Source organism: Pseudophryne corroboree, chromosome 8, assembly GCF_028390025.1.
Source record: "Pseudophryne corroboree isolate aPseCor3 chromosome 8, aPseCor3.hap2, whole genome shotgun sequence".
In the NCBI taxonomy this organism is placed as follows: Eukaryota; Metazoa; Chordata; class Amphibia; order Anura; family Myobatrachidae; genus Pseudophryne; species Pseudophryne corroboree.
The window spans coordinates 404,144,040-404,154,831 of NC_086451.1; the positions used below are offsets into that span (position 1 = coordinate 404,144,040).

At 47.3% G+C, this 10,792-nt stretch overlaps 1 protein-coding gene across 1 annotated transcript in view; it reads right to left on the bottom strand.

Moving 5' to 3' along the window:
• LOC134949317 (cytochrome P450 2A5-like) overlaps positions 1–10,444 on the bottom strand; it is a 64,143-nt gene extending 53,699 nt beyond the window's left edge. The window contains exon 1 of the mRNA XM_063937813.1: positions 10,204–10,444. Within this exon, the coding sequence (XP_063793883.1) occupies positions 10,204–10,383 (180 nt within the window). The 5' untranslated portion in view covers positions 10,384–10,444. The remainder of the gene's footprint in view (positions 1–10,203) is intronic.
• Positions 10,445–10,792: the final 348 nt, after the last annotated feature.

The window sequence follows — 10,792 nt, forward strand, 5'->3', positions numbered from 1 at the left end:
CCCCTTTCCTTCATCTTGTTACCAGCTCCCCCCTGGCCCCACAGCTATTGGGCTCCTGCTGTCCCCCCCGCATCTTGTTCCTAGGTTCTACTCTTCTCCCCCCCCCCCCCCGCAATTGGGCTCTTACATGTTGCTGCCCCCCCCCCCCCCCCTTTCCTTCATCTTATTAGTACCAGCTCCCCCTCTCGATCAGGAGCACCCACGGATCAGGAGGGGTACACGGTCCGGACAGCGAGGCCGGAAGAAGCGCCGCACCGCAGCTACCAGCGAGCACCATGACGGACAAGGAGGGAGGGTAAGTGTGGACTGTGCAGATATTTTGCGTCTCTTGTGCAGGAAACTCTAGAGGTGAGATCACAGCCGCCCTGTCGCATAAGGAGGAGCGTCAGTGTGTGGCACCCTTGGTGCTCTTCATCACCCAGCGTCCCGCAGAGCGGCAAAGGTTCCATGCATCTCACCCTGTGCTGTCCCCTCTTTCTCCCTGTCTCTCTCTTTCTCCCGGCTCTGTCTCCCTGTCTCTGCGTCTTTCTCCCTGTCTCTCTGTCTCCCTCTTTGCGTCTCTTTCCCTCTCACTGGGCGGTATTTACTAAAGGGAAAATGCTGTAAAACCCCCAGTTTTACCGTATTTTCATATGTACTAACCCCCGACCGCCGCGTTTTCGCCCCATAGGGTATCGCCATCTTTTTATGGCGATACCCTATAGAAGCCTATGGGATTCTTACCGCCGCCGCCGGATCCCGCATCCGGGTTCTGCTTTTCCGGGCATGCGCACACTGTCAGTCAGTCAGCGTATGCCCGGAAAAGCAGAACCCGGATGCGCATGTGCCAAATGGCCAGGGGGAGCGCAGCGATGAGAGAGCACAGTGGCCGAGGCGGTGAGCAAGAGGGAGAAGGGGATGAGAAAGCAGACGGGGGAGCGGCGGGCAGCGGAGCGGGGAGTGAGAGCGCAGAGAAAAGTGCAGTTATCGCGATGGCGGAAGTTAGTACATCCCGCCCTCTGTGTCGCACACAGTAGGAAGGGGGACATGGCTCAGAAAAGGAGGAAGAGGGTGATATCACTCACACAGGAGAAGTGTGTGTGTGTGTTGCGGGGGGAGGGGGTGCATGGCTCACACAGGGGAAGGGGGGGTTATCACTCACACAGGGCAAGGAGTCAATAAAATACAAATAATTTTTTGCAAGGGAGGGGGGCACAACATTTTTCTGGCCTCTGGGCAATTGAGCTGAAGTTACGCCACTGCTTACCCTAATGCCTTTCTCTCCAGTCCCTACTGTATGCCCATGCTATCCTTCTCTCTGTCACTCTCCCTGTCCCTATGTCCCTGCTGTCACTTTCCCTATCCCCCTGCTGTCACTTTCCATGTCCCTCTGTCACTCTTCATGTCCCTGCTGTCACTTTCCCTAACCCTCTGTCACTCTCCCTGTCCCTATGTCCCTGCTATCACTTTCCCTGTCCCTCTGTCACTCTCCCTGTCCTAGCTGTCACTCTCCCTGAATTTTGTCTCATTCCATGTGGCATAATGTGAATTTTGGATCATTCTGGGTGCTATAATATGAATTTCGGCTCATACCGTGTGCTATAATGTGAATTTCGGCTCATTCTGTGTGCTATAATGTGAATTTCGGCTCATTCTGTGTGCTATAATGTGAATTTCGGCTCATACTGTGTGCTATAATGTGAATTTCGGCTCATTCTGTGTGCTATAATGTGAATTTTGGCTCATACTGTGTGGTATAATGTGAATTTCGGCTGATACTGTGTGGAATAATGTGAATTTCGGCTCATACTGTGTGGTATAATGTGAAAGGGGCACGAGTACTAGATAGTATAAGGGGTCCTACTATTGTGGTGTGGTGCATAGTGTGTATAAGGGGTATATGGTATTGTAAACTACACTGAAGGACACGCCCCCTTTTGAGTGGCCGTGCCCCCTTTTCCAGAGGTGCGCGCATAACTGCAATCATCACTTTTCCATACCCCCACTTCAAAATCTCCACTTCGACCACTATATATATATATATATATATATATATATATATATATGTATACTATGTGTGTGTGTTTTATTTATTTATATATATATATATATATATATATATATATATAATATATATATTTTTTTTTTTACATTTTTATAAACAGGAAAGGGGATACGGGACACAAAATAAATATGGACTCCACTGTGTGGTTTAATGTAAATGGGCTCTACTGTGGTGTACCATGAATAAGAGGCACTACTGTGTGATGCAACTTCAATAAGAGGCACTACTGTCACGTAACGTGAATAAGGAGGGGGGAGGGGGGTGAGGCTTAAGTTTTGCCTAGGGTGCCGAGAAACCTTCCACCGGCCCTGGTTACGAGTATACTATCTCTTTATCAACCAGTCTATATATTAGCAGCAGACACAGTACAGTGCGGTAGTTCACGGCTGTGGCTACCTCTGTGTCGGCACTCGGCAGCCCGTCCATAATTGTATATACCACCTAACCGTGGTTTTTTTTTCTTTCTTTATACATACATACTAGTTACGAGTATACTATCTCTTTATCAACCAGTCTATATATTAGCAGCAGACACAGTACAGTGCGGTAGTTCACGGCTGTGGCTACCTCTGTGTCGGCACTCGGCAGCCCGTCCATAATTGTATATACCACCTAACCGTGGTTTTTTTTTCTTTCTTTATACATACATACTAGTTACGAGTATACTATCTCTTTATCAACCAGTCTATATATTAGCAGCAGACACAGTACAGTGCGGTAGTTCACGGCTGTGGCTACCTCTGTGTCGGCACTCGGCAGCCCGTCCATAATTGTATATACCACCTAACCGTGGTTTTTTTTTCTTTCTTTATACATACATACTAGTTACGAGTATACTATCTCTTTATCAACCAGTCTATATATTAGCAGCAGACACAGTACAGTGCGGTAGTTCACGGCTGTGGCTACCTCTGTGTCGGCACTCGGCAGCCCGTCCATAATTGTATATACCACCTAACCGTGGTTTTTTTTTCTTTCTTTATACATACATACTAGTTACGAGTATACTATCTCTTTATCAACCAGTCTATATATTAGCAGCAGACACAGTACAGTGCGGTAGTTCACGGCTGTGGCTACCTCTGTGTCGGCACTCGGCAGCCCGTCCATAATTGTATATACCACCTAACCGTGGTTTTTTTTTCTTTCTTTATACATACATACTAGTTACGAGTATACTAACTCTTTATCAACCAGTCTATATATTAGCAGCAGACACAGTACAGTGCGGTAGTTCACGGCTGTGGCTACCTCTGTGTCGGCACTCGGCAGCCCGTCCATAATTGTATAAACCACCTAACCGTGGTTTTTTTTTCTTTCTTTATACATACATACTAGTTACGAGTATACTATCTCTTTATCAACCAGTCTATATATTAGCAGCAGACACAGTACAGTGCGGTAGTTCACGGCTGTGGCTACCTCTGTGTCGGCACTCGGCAGCCCGTCCATAATTGTATATACCACCTAACCGTGGTTTTTTTTTCTTTCTTTATACATACATACTAGTTACGAGTATACTATCTCTTTATCAACCAGTCTATATATTAGCAGCAGACACAGTACAGTGCGGTAGTTCACGGCTGTGGCTACCTCTGTGTCGGCACTCGGCAGCCCGTCCATAATTGTATATACCACCTAACCGTGGTTTTTTTTTTTTTCTTTATACATACATACTAGTTACGAGTATACTATCTCTTTATCAACCAGTCTATATATTAGCAGCAGACACAGTACAGTGCGGTAGTTCACGGCTGTGGCTACCTCTGTGTCGGCACTCGGCAGCCCGTCCATAATTGTATATACCACCTAACCGTGGTTTTTTTTTCTTTCTTTATACATACATACTAGTTACGAGTATACTATCTCTTTATCAACCAGTCTATATATTAGCAGCAGACACAGTACAGTGCGGTAGTTCACGGCTGTGGCTACCTCTGTGTCGGCACTCGGCAGCCCGTCCATAATTGTATATACCACCTAACCGTGGTTTTTTTTTCTTTCTTTATACATACATACTAGTTACGAGTATACTATCTCTTTATCAACCAGTCTATATATTAGCAGCAGACACAGTACAGTGCGGTAGTTCACGGCTGTGGCTACCTCTGTGTCGGCACTCGGCAGCCCGTCCATAATTGTATATACCACCTAACCGTGGTTTTTTTTTCTTTCTTTATACATACATACTAGTTACGAGTATACTATCTCTTTATCAACCAGTCTATATTAGCAGCAGACACAGTACAGTGCGGTAGTTCACGGCTGTGGCTACCTCTGTGTCGGCACTCGGCAGCCCGTCCATAATTGTATATACCACCTAACCGTGGTTTTTTTTTCTTTCTTTATACATACATACTAGTTACGAGTATACTATCTCTTTATCAACCAGTCTATATATTAGCAGCAGACACAGTACAGTGCGGTAGTTCACGGCTGTGGCTACCTCTGTGTCGGCACTCGGCAGCCCGTCCATAATTGTATATACCACCTAACCGTGGTTTTTTTTTCTTTCTTTATACATACATACTAGTTACGAGTATACTATCTCTTTATCAACCAGTCTATATATTAGCAGCAGACACAGTACAGTGCGGTAGTTCACGGCTGTGGCTACCTCTGTGTCGGCACTCGGCAGCCCGTCCATAATTGTATATACCACCTAACCGTGGTTTTTTTTTCTTTCTTTATACATACATACATACTAGTTACGAGTATACTATCTCTTTATCAACCAGTCTATATATTAGCAGCAGACACAGTACAGTGCGGTAGTTCACGGCTGTGGCTACCTCTGTGTCGGCACTCGGCAGCCCGTCCATAATTGTATATACCACCTAACCGTGGTTTTTTTTTCTTTCTTTATACATACATACTAGTTACGAGTATACTATCTCTTTATCAACCAGTCTATATATTAGCAGCAGACACAGTACAGTGCGGTAGTTCACGGCTGTGGCTACCTCTGTGTCGGCACTCGGCAGCCCGTCCATAATTGTATACTAGTATCCAATCCATCCATCTCCATTGTTTACCTGAGGTGCCTTTTAGTTGTGCCTATTAAAATATGGAGAACAAAAATGTTGAGGTTCCAAAATTAGGGAAAGATCAAGATCCACTTCCACCTCGTGCTGAAGCTGCTGCCACTAGTCATGGCCGAGACGATGAAATGCCAGCAACGTCGTCTGCCAAGGCCGATGCCCAATGTCATAGTACAGAGCATGTCAAATCCAAAACACCAAATATCAGTAAAAAAAGGACTCCAAAACCTAAAATAAAATTGTCGGAGGAGAAGCGTAAACTTGCCAATATGCCATTTACCACACGGAGTGGCAAGGAACGGCTGAGGCCCTGGCCTATGTTCATGGCTAGTGGTTCAGCTTCACATGAGGATGGAAGCACTCAGCCTCTCGCTAGAAAAATGAAAAGACTCAAGCTGGCAAAAGCAGCACAGCAAAGAACTGTGCATTCTTCGAAATCCCAAATCCACAAGGAGAGTCCAATTGTGTCGGTTGCGATGCCTGACCTTCCCAACACTGGACGTGAAGAGCATGCGCCTTCCACCATTTGCACGCCCCCTGCAAGTGCTGGAAGGAGCACCCGCAGTCCAGTTCCTGATAGTCAGATTGAAGATGTCAGTGTTGAAGTACACCAGGATGAGGAGGATATGGGTGTTGCTGGCGCTGGGGAGGAAATTGACCAGGAGGATTCTGATGGTGAGGTGGTTTGTTTAAGTCAGGCACCCGGGGAGACACCTGTTGTCCGTGGGAGGAATATGGCCGTTGACATGCCAGGTGAAAATACCAAAAAAATCAGCTCTTCGGTGTGGAGGTATTTCACCAGAAATGCGGACAACAGGTGTCAAGCCGTGTGTTCCCTTTGTCAAGCTGTAATAAGTAGGGGTAAGGACGTTAACCACCTCGGAACATCCTCCCTTATACGTCACCTGCAGCGCATTCATAATAAGTCAGTGACAAGTTCAAAAACTTTGGGTGACAGCGGAAGCAGTCCACTGACCAGTAAATCCCTTCCTCTTGTAACCAAGCTCACGCAAACCACCCCACCAACTCCCTCAGTGTCAATTTCCTCCTTCCCCAGGAATGCCAATAGTCCTGCAGGCCATGTCACTGGCAATTCTGACGAGTCCTCTCCTGCCTGGGATTCCTCCGATGCATCCTTGCGTGTAACGCCTACTGCTGCTGGCGCTGCTGTTGTTGCCGCTGGGAGTCGATGGTCATCCCAGAGGGGAAGTCGTAAGCCCACTTGTACTACTTTCAGTAAGCAATTGACTGTTCAACAGTCCTTTGCGAGGAAGATGAAATATCACAGCAGTCATCCTACTGCAAAGCGGATAACTGAGTCCTTGACAACTATGTTGGTGTTAGACGTGCGTCCGGTATCCGCCGTTAGTTCACAGGGAACTAGACAATTTATTGAGGCAGTGTGCCCCCGTTACCAAATACCATCTAGGTTCCACTTCTCTAGGCAGGCGATACCGAGAATGTACACGGACGTCAGAAAAAGACTCACCAGTGTCCTAAAAAATGCAGTTGTACCCAATGTCCACTTAACCACGGACATGTGGACAAGTGGAGCAGGGCAGGGTCAGGACTATATGACTGTGACAGCCCACTGGGTAGATGTATGGACTCCCGCCGCAAGAACAGCAGCGGCGGCACCAGTAGCAGCATCTCGCAAACGCCAACTCTTTCCTAGGCAGGCTACGCTTTGTATCACCGCTTTCCAGAATACGCACACAGCTGAAAACCTCTTACGGCAACTGAGGAAGATCATCGCGGAATGGCTTACCCCAATTGGACTCTCCTGTGGATTTGTGGCATCGGACAACGCCAGCAATATTGTGTGTGCATTAAATATGGGCAAATTCCAGCACGTCCCATGTTTTGCACATACCTTGAATTTGGTGGTGCAGAATTTTTTAAAAAACGACAGGGGCGTGCAAGAGATGCTGTCGGTGGCCAGAAAAATTGCGGGACACTTTCGGCGTACAGGCACCACGTACAGAAGACTGGAGCACCACCAAAAACTACTGAACCTGCCCTGCCATCATCTGAAGCAAGAAGTGGTAACGAGGTGGAATTCAACCCTCTATATGCTTCAGAGGTTGGAGGAGCAGCAAAAGGCCATTCAAGCCTATACAATTGAGCACGATATAGTAGGTGGAATGCACCTGTCTCAAGTGCAGTGGAGAATGATTTCAACGTTGTGCAAGGTTCTGATGCCCTTTGAACTTGCCACACGTGAAGTCAGTTCAGACACTGCCAGCCTGAGTCAGGTCATTCCCCTCATCAGGCTTTTGCAGAAGAAGCTGGAGGCATTGAAGAAGGAGCTAAAAGGGAGCGATTCCGCTAGGCATGTGGGACTTGTGGATGCAGCCCTTAATTCGCTTAACAAGGATTCACGGGTGGTCAATCTGTTGAAATCAGAGCACTACATTTTGGCCACCGTGCTCGATCCTAGATTTAAAGCCTACCTTGTATCTCTCTTTCCGGCAGACACAGGTCTGCTGGGGTTGAAAGACCTGCTGGTGACAAAATTGTCAAGTCAAGCGGAACGCGACCTGTCAACATCTCCTCCTTCACATTCTCCCGCAACTGGGGGTGCGAGGAAAAGGCTCAGAATTCCGAGCCCACCCGCTGGCGGTGATGCAGGGCAGTCTGGAGCGACTGCTGATGCTGACATCTGGTCCGGACTGAAGGACCTGACAACGATTACGGACATGTCGTCTACTGTCACTGCATATGATTCTCTCAACATTGATAGAATGGTGGAGGATTATATGAGTGACCGCATCCAAGTAGGCACGTCACACAGTCCGTACTTATACTGGCAGGAAAAAGAGGCAATTTGGAGGCCCTTGCACAAACTGGCTTTATTCTACCTAAGTTGCCCTCCCACAAGTGTGTACTCCGAAAGAGTGTTTAGTGCCGCCGCTCACCTTGTCAGCAATCGGCGTACGAGGTTACATCCAGAAAATGTGGAGAAGATGATGTTCATTTAAATGAATTATAATCAATTCCTCCGCGGAGACATTGACCAGCAGCAATTGCCTCCACAAAGTACACAGGGAGCTGAGATGGTGGATTCCAGTGGGGACGAATTGATAATCTGTGAGGAGGGGGATGTACACGGTGATATATCGGAGGGTGAAGATGAGGTGGACATCTTGCCTCTGTAGAGCCAGTTTGTGCAAGGAGAGATTAATTGCTTCTTTTTTGGGGGGGGTCCAAACCAACCCGTCATATCAGTCACAGTCGTGTGGCAGACCCTGTCACTGAAATGATGGGTTGGTTAAAGTGTGCATGTCCTGTTTTGTTTATACAACATAAGGGTGGGTGGGAGGGCCCAAGGACAATTCCATCTTGCACCTCTTTTTTCTTTTCTTTTTCTTTGCATCATGTGCTGATTGGGGAGGGTTTTTTGGAAGGGACATCCTGCGTGACACTGCAGTGCCACTCCTAGATGGGCCCGGTGTTTGTGTCGGCCACTAGGGTCGCTAATCTTACTCACACAGTCAGCTACCTCATTGCGCCTCTTTTTTTCTTTGCGTCATGTGCTGTTTGGGGAGGGTTTTTTGGAAGGGACATCCTGCGTGACACTGCAGTGACACTCCTAGATGGGCCCGGTGTTTGTGTCGGCCACTAGGGTCGCTAATCTTACTCACACAGCTACCTCATTGCGCCTCTTTTTTTCTTTGCGTCATGTGCTGTTTGGGGAGGGTTTTTTGGAAGGGACATCCTGCGTGACACTGCAGTGCCACTCCTAGATGGGCCCGGTGTTTGTGTCGGCCACTAGGGTCGCTAATCTTACTCACACAGCTACCTCATTGCGCCTCTTTTTTTCTTTGCGTCATGTGCTGTTTGGGGAGGGTTTTTTGGAAGGGCCATCCTGCGTGACACTGCAGTGCCACTCCTAGATGGGCCCGGTGTTTGTGTCGGCCACTAGGGTCGCTAATCTTACTCACACAGCTACCTCATTGCGCCTCTTTTTTTCTTTGCGTCATGTGCTGTTTGGGGAGGGTTTTTTGGAAGGGACATCCTGCGTGACACTGCAGTGCCACTCCTAGATGGGCCCGGTGTTTGTGTCGGCCACTAGGGTCGCTTATCTTACTCACACAGCGACCTCGGTGCAAATTTTAGGACTAAAAATAATATTGTGAGGTGTGAGGTATTCAGAATAGACTGAAAATGAGTGTAAATTATGGTTTTTGAGGTTAATAATACTTTGGGATCAAAATGACCCCCAAATTCTATGATTTAAGCTGTTTTTTAGTGTTTTTTGAAAAAAACACCCGAATCCAAAACACACCCGAATCCGACAAAAAAAATTCGGTGAGGTTTTGCCAAAACGCGTTCGAACCCAAAACACGGCCGCGGAACCGAACCCAAAACCAAAACACAAAACCCGAAAAATTTCAGGCGCTCATCTCTACTGTATATATGTATTTTTATGCCAAAGGTACTTCAATTGCAGCCCCCCCCCCCCCCTCCCCAGTGCCCTGCACCCTACAGTGACCGGAGTGTGTAAGTGTGCTGGTAGCAATGGCGCACAGCTGCGTTGCTGACTTGCTGTGCGCTACCTTAATGAAGACAGGAGTCTTCAGCCGCCGATTTCGTCGTCTTCCAGCTTCTGTTCTTCTGGCTCTGTAAGGGGGACGGCGGCGCGGGGACGGGAACGGACGATCGAGGACAGGTGCCTGTGTTCGAACCCTCTGGAGCTAATGGTGTCCAGTAGCCTAAGAAGCACAAGCTAGCTGCAAGCAGGTAGGTTTGCTTCTCTCCCCTTAGTCCCACGTAGCAGTGAGTCTGTTGCCAGCAGAAGCTCACTGAAAATAAAAAACCTAATAAATACTTTCTTTACTAGTAAGCTCAGGAGAGCCCACTAGGAGCACCCAGCTCTGGCCGGGCACAGATTCTAACTGGGGTCTGGAGGAGGGGTATAGAGGGAGGAGCCAGTGCACACCAGATAGTACCTAATCTTTTCTTTAGAGTGGCCAGTCTCCTGCGGAGCCCGTCTATACCCCATGGTCCTTACGGAGTTCCCAGCATCCACTAGGACGTCAGAGAAAACTACTTACAGCACACCACTTATTTGCTATATTACAATAATAAAGTGACTGTATAAATGCCCCAGCTTACCTTAACCACAGACTGTAGAAATTCTGTGGTGCTGATCTGTAAAATATTTCCCAGCAGGGGCAAAGGTGTGGGCCCCGGGGGCAGGTTATTCTGCTTTATCTTATTCCACCATTTAATGAGGTATATGAGAAGAGTGACTCCTGTGACCAGCAGAAGGGTCCCTGTTATATTCAGAGCCATCCTAGGCACAATTACAGCAATGCCTTTCAGCTATGTGCCTCTATGTCTGTGATACTTCCACACTGAACTATTGTACATTCCAAACAGGAAGTGATCATTATAGACAGCTTGGGCGTGTTTGACATTGGTGCCGAGTTACAGTCCTATAGCATAGGGAATTGTGAACGCAGATAAATGCTGAGTAGTGCTGAGCAGTCTTTAATAAGGTTGTTACATGCCTTTTCAGGAACACAGTGTGCTTTCAGTTTTACAGAATAAACAAGTGCATGGAAAAAAGTTCTATAGAATTAGCTTTGAAAGCTATATGGGAGAAATGACAGGAATGATGCAGAGCAGGGGTCAGTGTGTTACTACAGAGCATAATAAATGGGTGTGGTTCATCAAATTGACAGTATCTAGGTCGACAATG